The sequence below is a fragment of the Diplotaxodon limnothrissa genome, linkage group LG23 (assembly GCF_057381915.1).
Source record: "Diplotaxodon limnothrissa isolate DT_005_m linkage group LG23, D_limnothrissa_male_GT1.1, whole genome shotgun sequence".
In the NCBI taxonomy this organism is placed as follows: Eukaryota; Metazoa; Chordata; class Actinopteri; order Cichliformes; family Cichlidae; genus Diplotaxodon; species Diplotaxodon limnothrissa.
Genome location: NC_140617.1, coordinates 352,161 through 367,855, shown reverse-complemented (window position 1 = coordinate 367,855; position 15,695 = coordinate 352,161). Strand labels below are relative to the sequence as shown.

The following is a 15,695-nucleotide window of genomic DNA, read 5'->3' as shown; positions in this document are numbered from 1 at the left end:
AAACTATTGGAGTTTAAAGACATAATTTCACTACAAAGACTGATGAACTGAGTTTTGACGTACTAAATTGGTGCATAATTGGATCGCTAATTGAAACATGCCAACGCCCTCTGTGGAAATGTTTGTCCGCTGCAAAAGGCAGGTAAATGGATGTCATGTTTGTACTTTAGGCTATGGACTCTCAGTGTGCTGTGCATCTTTATAAAGTTTGAAATAATCCAAGAGGACAATAAAAATGTCGGATATTAAGAGTAAACGAGAGGATGACACTGAGATGCAAGCAGAGAAAAGAAGCGTTAAATTTACGCCAAAAGGTTTGGATTTGTATATAAAGACATGCCAAGAAAAGCGCAGTTCAATGTGTAAGCAAGCATCTAAGTACATGGGGAAAATTTCCGCTTTAATGACCTCACATGAAAACGTTAAGGAAGTGTCTTCTGAATTTGGGAAGTTTATTAAATGCTATCAAGATGCAAACGCTTTGCAAGAATCCTTTTTAAGTTTGCCACTGCCAGAAGATGAAGTGAAAAGGCAAGTTGCACATTTTCAGTCGAAGGTGACAGCATTCTCTGTTTTTATGGACAAAGTAAAGGTTTGGTTGCAGGAGGCGGGCGAGCCGTATACTGAACAAAACAATACTGTTCGCAATGATAAAGCTGTTGAAAGTTTGGATGAAATAAAACCTGAAGACAGTGTCTCTAATATCTCAAGTGTAAAACCACCTTCAAAAACCTTGTCACAGCAAAGTCGAATTTCATCAACATCTTCCGCATGCATTAAAGCTGCGGCTGACAAGGCAGCGCTCATGGAGCGACTCGCTGCATTAAAGAAAAAACATTCTATCGAAGCGCAAGAGGAAAAACTGAGAAAAGAAAAGGAGAAACTGAGAAAAGAAAAGGAGACATTATCCTTGAAAACAGAGCTGGCAGCCACTAATGCAAAGCTTCGTGTCTTAAAAATAAATTCAGTTTGTAGCTCTGAGCATTCTGATGGAATGAACTCTTATTTTGAAAGAGGGCACGTACAAGAAGCGCCTAGTTTAAATCCTTGTGCCGATACATTTGTTCCAACATCAAGAGATTACTCTGGTATAAATTCTGCATCTGAATCACAAGTAATCGTACCTAGACAAAGTCAAACCCAACATCAGGTTGATGATTCAGCTCAAGTGACGCAGCAAACACAGCCTCAGTCTCCTACTTTGACTGGGAATTGCATGAAGGAGATTGTAAATATTATGCAAAAACAAAATGACATCACTACTTTGCTTGTAAAACAAAACTTATCTTCTGTCCTCCCCGCCATAAACATCCCTGTGTTTGATGGAGACCCTTTACAGTACAGATCATTTATGAATGCCTTTGAAAACGGAGTGGAAGCTAAAACTGATAACTGGAGCGACTGTTTGCATTTTTTAGAGCAGTTCACTAGGGGGCAGCCTAGGGATTTGGTGCATAGTTGTCAGCACTTACCTCCTGAGCAGGGCTATTCCACAGCCAAAGATCTTCTTGAAGAACATTTTGGGAACGAAAATAAAATTGCCTCTGCATATATGGAGAGGATTGTGAGTTGGGTACCTATTAAAAGTGAGGATGTGAAAGGTCTACAGTCATTCTCTCTTTTTCTTCAAGGATGTTCGAATCTAACACAGCAAGTTGTTTATATGAAGGAGTTGGATTTGCCCTCAAATATGAGAATGGTTGTTATGAAACTTCCATACAAATTGAGGGAAAAATGGAGAGTTGTTGCCTATGAACTGCAGGAACAAAATGGTTACAGAGCAGTATTCACTGATCTGGTTGCCTTTATAATAAAACAGGTAAAAGTAGCATCAGATCCAGTGTTTGGCAACATACAAGACTCACAATCTGGAAGCAGCTTTAAAGCTTCAAGTTCTACCAAGCAAAGAAAAAAGGGAAGTAGTTTTGCCACTAATGTCAGTACAGTGCCAGGAATCAAAACTCAATCAACTGGAAGCAGAACAACTTCCGCCGTTCTGCATAGTTGTTTGTTTTGTTCACACAGCAACCATTTACTAGAGAATTGTAAGCAGTTTAAAGCTAAAACGCATCAGGATAAGTTGACTTTTATCAAAGAAAGGGGAATTTGTTTTGGTTGTTTAAAAGTTGGTCACACAAGCAAAGACTGTAGGAGTCGTTTGGATTGCGACGTGTGTCACCAAAGGCACCCAGGGGTTCTTCATATAGAGCGAAAGGATCCAGGTGCGTCTTCGGAACAAACTCAACAGAGGACAAACTCTAATGTCAACTTTTCAACTGCAACCACTCAGACATGTGGGTATATTGGGGCTGGTCATGAAGTTGATGCAATTTTTTCTATAGTTCCAGTTCAAGTTAAGAGCCAAAAGAGTAATAAAATTGTGCAAACCTATGCGTTTTTGGATCCTGGAAGTTCAGGTACATTCTGTACAGAAACTTTGGCAAAAAGGCTGAATGTAAAAGGTAAAAAGACCAATATCTTTTTGAGAACAATGAGTCAAGATAGGATTGTTAGTACACAAGTTCTGTCTGGTTTGGAAGTGTCTGGTTTGGAAGCAAATGATTTCATGCCATTGCCAGATGTTTTGACTCAAAAGACTATGCCAGTTTCTACAGTTAATATTCCCCAGCAAAGCGACATCGATCAGTGGCCTCATCTTAAACCTGTTAAACTGTACAACGTTAATGCAGATGTGGAGCTACTGATAGGCACTGATGCTTCCAATGTTTTGGAGCCATGGAAGGTGATAAACAGTGTGGGAGGTGGACCTTATGCTGTAAAAACAAAAGTTGGCTGGGTCATAAATGGTCCCCTGCGCACTGGAAGTAACAGTGGAAATAAAACCAACTGCACTGCTGTAACAGCCAATAGGATTTCTGTTGAGCGTCTTGAAGACATGTTGATTAAACAGTACAATCATGATTTTAATGAAAGATCATCAGAGGAGCAGACTGAAATGTCTAGAGAGGATCTGTGTTTCATGGATATTGTTAGTAGTTCAATAAAGCTTATTGGAAATCATTATCACATTGATTTGCCTTTCAGGAGAGAAGGTTCCAGTTTGCCAAATAACCTCTGTGTCGCGGAGCAGCGTCTCCAGAGTCTCAGACGGAGATTTGAAAAGGATACTCATTATAAGGATGAATACACTAAATGTGTAAACAACATGCTTGAACGAGGATATGCCGAGTTTGTGCCTGTAGATGAGTTGCACAAAGATGATGGAAAGGTGTGGTACATCCCTCATCATGGAGTGTATCATCCCACAAAGGGCAAATTAAGAGTTGTATTTGACTGTGGAACAACTTATAAAGGAGCATCATTGAACAGTCAGCTTCTACAGGGACCTGATCTCACAAACTCGCTGGTTGGGGTTCTGATCAGATTTAGACAAGAGCCTGTTGCATTAATGGCGGACATTGATTCCATGTTTCACCAAGTTCACGTCTCAGAAAAACATGTCAACTTTCTCCGTTTCCTGTGGTGGCAACATGGCAACACTTCAAGGTCTGCACAGGAATGCAGGATGAAAGTGCATTTGTTTGGAGCTGTATCTTCGCCAAATTATGCTCTACAGAGAACTGCAGATGATAATGCACAACAGTTTCCAGCTGAAGTGGTTGATACAGTCAAAAGAAACTTTTATGTGGATGATTGTTTGAAATCTGTTGCTTCAGAAGAGGAGGCAGTGCACATGGTGAAGAGGCTGACAGATATCTGCGCTAAAGGAGGATTTAAGCTTTCAAAATGGATCAGCAACAGTCGCACAGTGCTCATGTCAATCCCAGAGGAAAGAAGAGCAAAGGAAATTAAGGATCTGGATTTGGACACAGATCAACTTCCAGTTGAGAGAGCACTGGGTTTACAGTGGTGCATAGCAACAGACAAGTTCCAGTTCAGAACCTCCCTGCAGGACCGTCCAACAACCAGAAGGGGCATTTTGTCTGTGGTCAGCTCACTGTATGATCCTTTGGGAATCTTGTCTCCCTTCAGTATGCCAGCTAAACTGTTGCTACAAGAGCTTTGCCGACAAAATTTGAAGTGGGATGAAGTTATTCCCCACTCTCTTTCCCAGCGGTGGCGTGATTGGCTGGAGGATCTCCAGCTGATTTCAAAGTTTAAAGTGGAACGTTGCATTAAACCAAATTGCTTTGGAAGACCAGATAGGGCACAACTTCATCATTTTTCTGATGCAAGTCAAGATGGGTATGGAACGGTGTCATATTTAAAGTTGGAAAAGAATAACGTCACGCATGTTGCTTTTATCCTGGGAAAGGCTAGAGTTGCTCCTCTCAAGCAAACTACAATTCCCAGGTTGGAATTGACGGCTGCAGTTCTTGCAGTTCGGATGGACAGGCTTCTGCAAAAGGAGCTGCAAGTCAGGTTGGAAAAATCAGTTTTTTGGACTGATAGCACAACAGTACTGAAATACATCTCCAATGAAACCAGAAGATTCAATACTTTTGTTGCAAACAGAATTGCTGTTATTCGGGAAGCAACAGATGTGAATCAGTGGAGATACGTTTCTTCTAAGGAGAATCCTGCAGATGACGCATCCAGAGGTATGAGAGCTGGGGATCTCCTCAAATGTAGGAGATGGATAAAAGGGCCAGAATTTCTCTATGAGTCAGAAAAGGAATGGCCTAAACTGGATGTGGAGTACAGTGCAATTTCTGCAGATGACCCAGAGGTCAAAAGGGACCTGACAATGAATGCCATTGTGAGAGAATTACAAAATCCTACCAGCTATTTTATCCTCTACTTCTCGTCTTGGGCAAAACTTAAAATCTCTGTAGCCTGGCTTTTAAAGATGAAAGAGGTCTTGGTGTTGTTGGCACAGAAGAGGAAAGAGTTGCTTGCTGCAGGTTTGAATAAGAATGATCCGGAAGGTCAGAAAGAAGTGGAGATAAGAATGGAAAGATTTAAGACCACTTTGAAGAAAGGAAATCTCACTCCAGAAGACTTGGCAAAGGCAGAACAAGCTATTCTTCAATATGCACAACAACAGAAATTTACGACTGAAATGGCTTTAATCCGCAATGGCCTCAAAGGAGTCTCTAAGGGAAATTGTCTCTATAAACTTGATCCAGTGTTGGATGCAGGAATCCTCAGAGTGGGTGGCCGATTGAATAAAGCAGCCATGCCTATGGAATTAAAGCATCCTGTAATTTTGACAAAAGATATGCATGTGTCAACACTGATTTTACGCCATATCCATCAAAGGTTGGGACATGCAGGAAGAGCACACATGCTGTCAAAACTAAGACAAAATTACTGGATACTAAATGCAAATTCTGCTGCCAGGAAAATCATCTCTCGTTGTGTCACGTGTAGACGCAACAGAGGAAAGTTTGTTGAACAAAAGATGGCGGATCTGCCTGAAGAGAGAGTCCTGCCAGACATAGCCCCATTCACAAATGTTGGAGTGGACTATTTTGGACCTATAAGTGTTAAAAGAGGACGAAGTCTCCTTAAAAGGTATGGAGTTCTTTTTACTTGTTTCACCAGTCGTGCAGTACATCTGGAGATTGCATGTACACTTGATACAGACTCTTGTATAAATGCTGTGAGGAGGTTCATCTGTAGACGAGGCCCAGTTTCGACCATCAGATCTGATAATGCTACAAATTTTGTTGGGGCGAATCGAGAGTTGAAAGAAAGTTTGACTGAGCTGGACCATGCCAAAATTCAAAAGGCTTTTGTTCAGGATGGCATGAAATGGAACTTCAACATCCCAGCAGCTTCTCACCAAGGCGGTGTGTGGGAGCGTCTCATTCGTTCAGTAAAGAATATTTTAGCCTCAGTTCTTAAGGAGCAAGTTCTGGATGATGAAGGACTCCACACAGTCTTCTGTGAGGTTGAAGCTATAATGAACGACAGACCCATTACTAAAGTTTCAGATGACTCAAATGATCTTGAGGCACTGACACCCAATCACTTGTTGTTGCTGAAAAATAAACCAGTTTTTCCACCAGGACTGTTTCATCCAAGTGATTTGCATGTCAGGAAAAGGTGGAAACAGGTACAGTACATGGCAGAGTTGTTCTGGAAGAGATGGCTTTCTGAGTACCTACCTCTGATGCAAGAAAGACAAAAATGGATGAGGACTAAAAGATGTCTTATACCTGGAGATGTTGTTTTAATTGCAGACGCTACAGCTCCAAGAGGATCATGGATGATGGCGAAAGTCTTAAATGTAAACCAGGATGCAAAAGGCTTGGTGCGTTCTGTGAGACTACAAACAAGGACCAGTGTTTTGGAAAGGCCAGTGACAAAACTTATTTTGCTACTGGAAGCCTCATCGTGAAGAAAATCCTCAATGAAAATTAAGGATTTGTTTAAGGGAATAGCTCCTCCTTTTGGGACTTTAAAGTAATTGTGATTGTATGCACAATTAGGGGCCGGAGTGTTGGAGCTATTTGTTCTTTATTTTTGTTTTTGTTCTTATTTTTGAAATTAGTTAAAGTTTGTTGTTAGTTTACTTATATTTTGGGGTTTATTTGTCGGTTAATATTTTGTTTTAAATGATTTGTTTTGTTTGTTGTTATTTTGTTAAATTAGTCAGTAAGAGCTGTAGGGCCATTTTGTTTCTATAAATAAAGAGACTGGTATAGGACCAGCATGCATTGGGGTGGGCCTATGGTTTTTTACCAGAGCAGGAGAAGCAGTAGGAAGGATCTTGTTATTGCTTGCCAAATGGATAAATAAACCAAAACTCTCAACTAAAAGGTTTGGACAATGGACTTCTTTTGCCTGCGTACGAAATATTACCTCAGTGCAGCAGTGGCTTGTGGACTTTAAGTTGTGGGACGTTTGATCATACAAAAGTAAAGGAATTGCCACTACAGTTACATTTCAGACACTTTGATAAGTCTTCACATATCTCACGCCAGAATTTCTGAACTGGTGGACAAAACCAAAGAGCGTGGATGTAACTGTCCGGTGTATTTGCTGTGCAGTGTGAGCAGTTGTTGGAAGGCGTATAGCCCATCCTGAACATCCTATGACCAGTATAGTGCACTCTGTGTAATATTTTGTATTGTAATAATTGCAAACTGGGATTTCTGATCCATTGAAAGGTTTTTAAGCATACCTGAGACCAAAAGATTGGGTCTAAGCTGATTGATAAATCTGCTTCCCATTTTGCAACAAGAAGGGATATTGATTCATCTATTTTAGAAAGTGTTCTGTATATTTTAGACAATAATTTGGGGGGTTTTAGACTAAAAAACTGTACCACACTTGGTGGTGTTTGTAATTCAGCCTCACTGGGATTAAATTTCTTTTTTACTATGGATTTAATTTGTTGATATTCCAAAAATCATTTCTTGTTGATCCCATATTGTGTAACTAGTCTGGGAATCAATCGCATTGCACTTGACGCACTCCAGCTGACTTACCTTTGTTTGAATGATGACGTTTGGCGGCTTAAAAATAGCCAAAACTTGTACCCAACCATTGGTAAACTGGATGTGCGCCTCCAGAGATTTATAATTACGAAACTGGTTCGCTGTGTATGTGCTGACTCCACAGACAAGGTACGTAAAGATATCGGGGTAGGACAATGGCAGTAAGTCGTCAGGGTCTCTACTCCACTGGTGTATTTCCCAAGTACCGTCTCTTTGCATCCGAACGCAATCGGTCTCTATACCACCCTTTGTCTTTTGAGCTGCTTTTAAGCATGTTTCTTGCAACTGTCCTTCCAACACAGTGTGTTTGTTTTGATTCGTGGCCCAGAAATAGGGTGCAGCCCTATAGTTCCTCCACATGACACACAGGCTCAAAGTGATCAAAAACAGCAGAGCTGGTGAATTTCTTGGAAAGGTCCTGTGAAGGCAGGGCGATCATAGATCGACGATGATTTAACCTTACTGATAAAAAAACTGCAAAAACCTTTCACAAAAAGGAGAGGAACAATGGATAGGGAATATGCACCGACTATCATAAGGCCAGAAAAGGCAGAAAAATCAGGGATTGGGAATTCTGCGCCAGTAAACCGATTTGCTTTCTGGGGGATTCCAACCTGAACCGATACAATAATGAAACTATTCGCTGACAGCTATCTGGGGGCTTCCTTCTACCACTTTCACCAAATTTTAGAGAAAACTCCAGATCACCTGCTCTTTAAATTGGTGGTGTTATCAGTTGGAATAAACAACAAAGATCAGGATCCAGAAGAATCTTCAACTAAACAACTGAGGATGCTGTACAGGAAAGCTCGAGCAGTTTTTTCTTCTCTTCCATGGGAACAATGATGAAATTTGACAGTGATGAACAATTTCCTGACTGATCGCTTCCTGGTTCTGAACCTGCTTCCTGCTGACCAATTCCAAACAGTTGGGGATAACATTCTTAAAACTTATTTTTTTACTTTGGCTTTTGATTCTGTCTAGTTGGCTGTTTTAGCTTGTTGCGTTGTTACCTATTGTTTGTTGTCCTCTTCTATTGTTTGTTTTAACTGTCTCATGTTTTTATTGACTGTGAAGCACTATGGTCAACACTGTTGTTTTTAATATGTGCTATATAAATAAATTTTGATTTGATTTGATTTAAACATTCACTGGACACAGGACACAGCGGAGCGTACACTCTTACATTGGTGCGAACAATTATAGTTAAATGTTTAGTGCATATTCAACCTAGGGGTGGAAACGGGACCCACTGTTGATTTGTCGCGGGAGTGTTTTAAATCTGTCGGAATCGTTTCACCCCACAGAACGTCAGGTGCGTATGCTAGAGAGGGTCTCACCTGTATTCCGGTTCCAAAAACACATGATAGACTGGCGCTCCGGAGGGATCTTCATTTGTATCATAGGAAAATTAAACGAACTATTTCTCACAAAATAGGAATAAAAATAAAAATGCCTTGGAGGCAAAATTCCCTTTACCCTCTAACTGGGAGCCTGTATGGGAACAGGTGGACGCTAAGATGAGGCGCCGCTTTAGCTGCAATTAGAGCAGGGCGATATGGCCAAAAATATTTATCACGATATATATTTGAAAATTTGCGATAACGATATAACCGACGATATAATTGATGCGAGACAAAATACAACTCCACAACATTACTAGCGCAAAAAGACAACCTTCCATTTATTTTCACTTAAACAAGAAGCTGGTTTTTATGTACATTAAAGCTTTATAAAAATGTAACAGTGCAAATGCAAATTCCTTGCTGAAAGTTTAACCAAAAGGCATTTCCAGTAGAAATGGGCTGACATATCCTGAGCATAACCATGTATAATATCCACTGAAGTTAAAAAGAGGTGCTTTGCAACATTAAACTGCAGTGTGCAGTACGCATTTTTCGGACCATAAGGTGCACGGGATTATAAGGCACATTAAGCGAAACAAAGCAGTCAGATAAATCAAACTTTATTAAACTCATTCTTCTTGATTCCTCCACTTCTGTACCATTGATTCATTAATGTTGAATTCTCTGGCAGCTGCTCTATTCCCATGTTGTTGCAGTATATTAATGACTAACCTCGTATTGTGGATGGATTATCTCAGTTGTTCTCCTGACTGAAGTTTGGTCCGTTTACAGCATCCTGCCATGCGATTGCATTTGTTTCTAACCATGAAGAACCTTCACGTTAACTTTTATAAGTGGAAAAGTGTTAGTGTTCGTCCTCCAGCTTCACTGTTTATGTTATGCTAACATAGCTGTGTCGCTAGCGATCACGTAGCACATCATTATATACCAGCTAGCCCAACTTCAGTAACCGTACAAACGTCACTGCTGTTTAGTTTCCTGTCTTCATTTATGTTGGAAGTGATAGCAGAGCTGTACGTTTGATTTTTTTCAGAAATCTTTCAGTCAGAACATGCTATATCATGCTTAGGTAACTAGCGAAACTAGCGAGCTAACTTCCGCTAGCTTCCTGCTAACTTCTAACTCCGTTAAATGTAATAACTTTTGTTTTCATGGATGCCTGGAAGTTAAACTTTATAGTTACACCTGGTAAAGCAGCAATGCTGATCGTTTTATTAAAGATGAAAGAATTTAGACAGTTTTTAACTCTAAGTGATGCTGCAGTGTTGTTTGACCTGAAGTATACGGAGTTTAGGACCCAGATTACTCCCAGATTTAAGAGCATCTTAGTCCGACAAATACGACAATAACAACGGCCGCTTGCATGTTCTGCAAAAAAATGTGCTTTGTTGTGTATCTGACGGACAAACACCAAACCAGTTCCACATCACGGAAGTTGCACCATTTTTACAAACCAATTCTGGTTCATCTGTTTCACTCAACAATCGGCCATGTGCGTATGAAAACAAAGGCACTGCGCATGCGCGTTTTACTCCCATTCTATCGCGATATTTCATTTTCCTATCGTTGCCTAACATTATACCGGTATTACCGTGAACGGTATAATATGGCCCAGCCCTAGCTGCAATGATTTTGAATTTAACGCCAAACAGTACCTCCAAGTGGAGGGACTGCAGTGGGAGACAGATATGCCCCATCTTATGCCAACTTCTACATGAGTGAATGGGAAAAGGGTGCTTTGGTGAAATGTCCCTGCAAACCTTTCTTCTACCTCCGCTTCTTAGATGACGTTATAGGGGCCTGGTCGTACACACGGAGGAATATATTGAGTTTTTAAAGGTGTTGAATGACCATCGTGCTTCAATTAAAGTTAAGAATACGTTAGATCCACAACAGGTGAATTTTTTGGATACAACAGGTTTTTTTTGAGCCTGTAGATGAGCAGCACAAAAGAATACTCACATGAGTATACTTCAAGTCGACACACACTCACGCCCTCCTCCATAAGACCATCTACCATCCCAAACATACATTTAAAGGCATTGTTAAGTCACAGATCATCAGATTTTACAGAATAGCATCCCGTGAAGAAGACCTCCAGGAGTCCATCGCTGTGCTCTTCCTCAGTCTTAGAAGTAGGGGATATTCAAACAGGTTCCTCAGGGCCATTAAGAAGAAAACTCTCTTAGAACTGGGCTCACCCGGGACCACTAGCCCAGGGGCGGGGGTATTGTACCTCTGATTACCACTTACTCTGCATCACATTTGCCTCTACAGCGGGCCTTCATTTGTAACTTTGAGAAGCTTCCAACCAGTGTGAGCCACTTCCAAGATTGTAGGGTGATAGCAGCTCACAGAAAGGACAAAAATCTAAAGGATGTGTTCGTTGAAACGAAGCTCTGGGATCACCATGAGTAGAGAAACCGAGGGACGAACCACTGGGCCCTAAGACAAAAGCAATACCTGTTCAATCCACATGGGGGAGCTGAAGCTCCAATTCTGAATAGAATTACACTTAATAGTAGAGGGTGGGCCATTTATATGGATACACCGTAATAACATGGGAATGGTTGGTGATATTAAAGTCCTGTTTGTGGCACATTAGTATATGTGAGGGGCAAACTCCTCAAGATGGGCGGTGACCATGGTGGCCATTTAGAAGTCGGCCATCTTGGATACAACTTTTGTTTTTGCAATAGGAAGAGGGCCATGTGACACATCAAACTTATTGGTAATGTCACAAGAAAAACAATGGTGTGCTTGGTTTCAACGTAACTTTATTCTTTCATGAGTTATTTACAAGTTTCTGACCACTTATAAAATGTGTTCAATGTGCTGCCCATTGTGTTGGATTGTCAATGCAACCCTCTTCTCCATCAGATCTATTTTCCCTTTTTTAGAGGAATAAAAACCAAAAGGGATTCGTGATCATAAATATGGGACAAGAATAAAGAACTTACCTGAAGGAGAAATAGCAGGACCTGAGATGAGGGCCACTGAACCAAGTATAGGATGGAAAGAAGGCGACAGCACTCAGACTCCTGGCTGCCAGTGCACTGGACCCATAGTTTATGGCTACAGAAAAGCACTCTCTTTATACCTAACCCCTGCTAAGAGTAATGCACAGTTTTCTTTTGCTAAGTCACCTCCTGAGATCTTCAATCACAAACCGAGTCTCATTTCCACTTGTAGAAAGGGAAGCATCATTATTTATCCAGGCTTGAATGACTGGTGTGTTTTAGTCTGCTCTTCCTTCCCTATCTCTCTGTGATTTACAGATAAAGTAGCCACAGTTTTCAGACTTTCTGATCAAGCCAACAAACACAGAGTTGAAATAGTTGTTTCCACCACGCTGCCAGGGACACACTTCACATGGGATTGCTGAGAATGTATTTATTTATTTGTCTGTTAGCCTAAAAGTGGAAACGAATAAAGAAAAATATCATCAGCCACACTGTTATTTCTTTCTTTGAATGTGTAAATACCAGTTAGATTGCTAATGTGGCCAGAGTCACAAAGAGGATATGGAGGAAAGTGAAAGCTTTTCTTTTAGCACTTCTCGTCTAAGCACACGAGCTTGTGGTCCATCTTTCCAGCCTCATCCTCTCCAACAGTGGACTTTTTCCTCTTTTATAATAGATCCATCCATCTCTCTTTAGAACTGCTTGTCAGAGCCATGGTTTGAAAGCTGCAGCAGCTTGGAATGACTAGTTAGCCTAACATGCCTGTCTTTGGACTGTGGGAGGAAGCTGGCATAGAGAAGAGCACTCATGCAAGCACAGGAAAGAGCAACTAGTGGATTCAAACCTGTGAGACAAGAGTGCTAACCACTGCATCACTCTGCCACCACCTCTGTTCTTTGGTTACCTCGAGCTTGGGGTCGTATGATTGCAGAGGGTCGTGAAAACTGCCCAGCGCATCGCCGGAGCACCACTTCCTGCCATAAAGGACATCTACAGGAAGCAGTGTCTGAAAAGGGCTGGGAAAATCATCAAAGACCCCAGTCACCCATCACATGGACTCTTCACCCTCCTGCCCTCTGGGAGGCGCCACAGGAGCCTCCGGACTAAGACCACCAGGTACCGGAACAGCTTCTTCCCCACAGCTGTCAGACTCCTGAACTCTGCCTCCTGACATCTGACCCACGTTAACACATGGACTGAACATACACACACACACAATGGACAACTGTACCCTCAAACACACAATAATAACATGGACTGAACCACCACTCACAACCACTAGCACTTTATATAGCCTCTGTAGAAACTATCTACACCCTCACTTATCTTAACTGCACTACTGTATAGCTCTGTGTAAATAATCATTCTGTACATTCGATAATCTTTAATCCTACAACTGTTTACAACTTGCATAGTTCCCATTTCTGTATAGCTGTATATCTCAGATTCTGTAAAGTTATTTATTTCATATTCTGTATAGTTTTTCATATTTATATCCTGTTCATAGCTTGTACTCACTACAGCCTGTACATACTTATAGTTATAGAATATTCACAACATACTTCATACCGTGTACATTATAACATACCATAATAGACCCATTTCTGTAATATACTCACATATCTATATTATTGCTAATATATATTGTAATATATCTATATCACTAAAGCACTTCTGGATGGATGCAAACTGCATTTCGTTGCCCTGTACCTGTGCATGTGCAATGACAATAAAGTTGAATTCTATTCTATTCTATTCTATTAGCAGCTTCGTTCTGTTCAAGAGAAACGAAGAAGCCTTTGTGTAAAGTAACTTCTAAGATGTTGTGGGTTGATGAATAAGATACACATGCATTTATGTTACGCTGCCTATCTTCACATGGGACCAAACTTGATTTCTGTGAGTCATGATGGCATCACGTCACACCAATCTAGTTAAAATGCTGATTTTTTCTCTGTTAAAGTCAATAAATATCATTCGATTCCTCTAATAAATCTCCTCTTACTAAGATGGCTTTAGTGTCACAGCAGCCACTGTTGATCAGTAAAAACTCTGACTTTTCAATTAATCTTTTCATGTCACACAGATATGAAAACAATGCACTTTACCAATACATTACAAAAGAGAGCTCACATACAAAAAATTAGTTAGATCTACAAAAAAATTGCAATAGTTTCTTAGTTTAAACTGTTTATAAAGCAGTGAACTTTGACCTCTGCTAATCTGCAATGTGATAATTAACAGACAGCGAGGCAAAGGGAAGAGGATTTGATTCTTGTCAGAGTGTGAAAGTTGATTTGTGTCCAGAAGGAACAAAATATAATCGATGCTATGTCTTCTGCTTTTAGCTGTCACACAGCAGGTCATCTTACCCGTCGCACCAACAGTCTGCATGTCCTGTCTCTCATTTCCTCCATGAATCTTCCTCTTTTCCTCCTCCCATAGTCTCTAGATTTAAAATCCCTGTTCTCATACATACTGCACATATTTCTCTTTCCTCTTCCATTGCCGTTGGACAGTGTCCACTCACACCTTGCTGGCCAACAACACAGATCTTATTGATAACCTGAAGTTTGATTTGGCAAAGGTTTTGTAACGCAGACTCTTCCTGACACAACAGAGTACACTTTTGCTGTTCAAAAGTGATTTTGAATGAAAATGGAAAAATGTTCAATAGAAGTCCTTAAAGTAGCCAGACAGATTAAACCAAACAGACCTCACATTACTCCTTGTTTAGTGACCTTTTCCATTACCGCACAGGCCTACCATAAAAACAAATGAACTGTAATCAGCTGGCTTTAAGATCATATTTTGACGTTCAATGGCTTTACATTTCAGCAGTTTTAGCTGAGCCAAAAGATTATCATCCAGAAGCAGACAAAGTTGTCATATCCCTTGAAGACTCTGCTTTTAGGGAAGTTCTTCTAACGAGCCTGAAATGGAGCTGAGGAGGTAATTGCGTGTGAAAAGGGCAATGTACTGAAGAACATAAGAGGCTATAAAATAAGGAGGAACCCATTATAGCCAAAATAAGAGATTTCAACTGGAAAACAGTTTAAAGCAAGCAGGCAGAGTTTCAGCTGGAATGGTACAGCTGATTACCTGGGGTTAATGACCGGCAGGCTCCTATTATAGAGAACATATGATAGAGATGTGGCCAACTAATTTTGGGGCAAACTAACTTTCATTCTTCAGTGAATCTACTTGTTTTATGGTACAATGAGAGAAGCTGAGGGAAAGTTCTTGATCAAAAGTTGTTACAAAAGCCAGAAAAAACTTCAGTGACTGCAGTTTTAGTAGGATTTGATGCAAAAACTGCAAAGACTCAAAACTAAACAAAAAACTTTATAGATTTTCTCCACGTACACTGAATGCACCACAGCTACAGAGGTGCAGAAGTGTACAAAATGCCGGTCACACTCAAAACCTTATTTTGTTTGTTGATGAAAAATAAAATCGGGCATGGCAACATTTTTTATTTTATGACAGATATTTGGGGGGAAACGAATATTTAAAAAATGTAGCAGATTTCTTTTCGTTTGATAAAATATAACCAAGTGCAAATGTTTTTGTGAAACTGCAGGACAAACGTCAGGACTCCTTAACTGCTACACATGTGGGCATGTAGATTACCAGTTCAAAGCTTTTTCTCTTTGCTGCTGTCAGTTACTGGATATTTCTGCAGATGAATTATTTAAATCTTCCCAGAACAACAGACATCTTCTCTTGGCTCAGCAGGGTCAGTTTCACAGCTGCCTTCAGACAGGCTCACAGACTCCAGCAGCGCTGAAACCTGCTGTCAGGAGCACGTTCAACAGAAACACAGACACTTTATACTCATTTTATTTTTTTAAGTTTAGTGTATTACATGCAGTGTTGGGTAAGTTACTTTAAAATAGTAACTTAGTTACATCACTAGTTACTTCTCTCAAAAGTAACTCAGTTACTTCAAGTTA

The 15,695-nt window shown here is 40.4% G+C and overlaps 1 protein-coding gene across 1 annotated transcript; it reads left to right on the top strand.

Annotated features, from left to right (window-relative positions):
• Positions 1–235: 235 nt before the first annotated feature.
• On the top strand, positions 236–5,022 carry LOC146607126 (uncharacterized). Its single transcript, XM_085347103.1, has 2 exons — positions 236–1,158; positions 4,992–5,022. Exons 1-2 carry the CDS (start codon positions 236–238, stop codon positions 5,020–5,022), a joined length of 954 nt encoding a protein of 317 aa, XP_085203229.1.
• Positions 5,023–15,695: the final 10,673 nt, after the last annotated feature.

What these genes read in the sequence shown, in the direction of transcription:
- LOC146607126 (XM_085347103.1), top strand. Translation starts at nt 236, where the DNA reads ATGTCGGATATTAAGAGTAAACGAGAGGATGACACTGAGATGCAAGCA. An exon ending in ACCCAACATCAGGTTGATGA is followed by an intron (nt 1,159 to 4,991) that starts TTCAGCTCAAGT and finishes AAGCTATTCTTC; the next exon opens with AATATGCACAACAACAGAAA.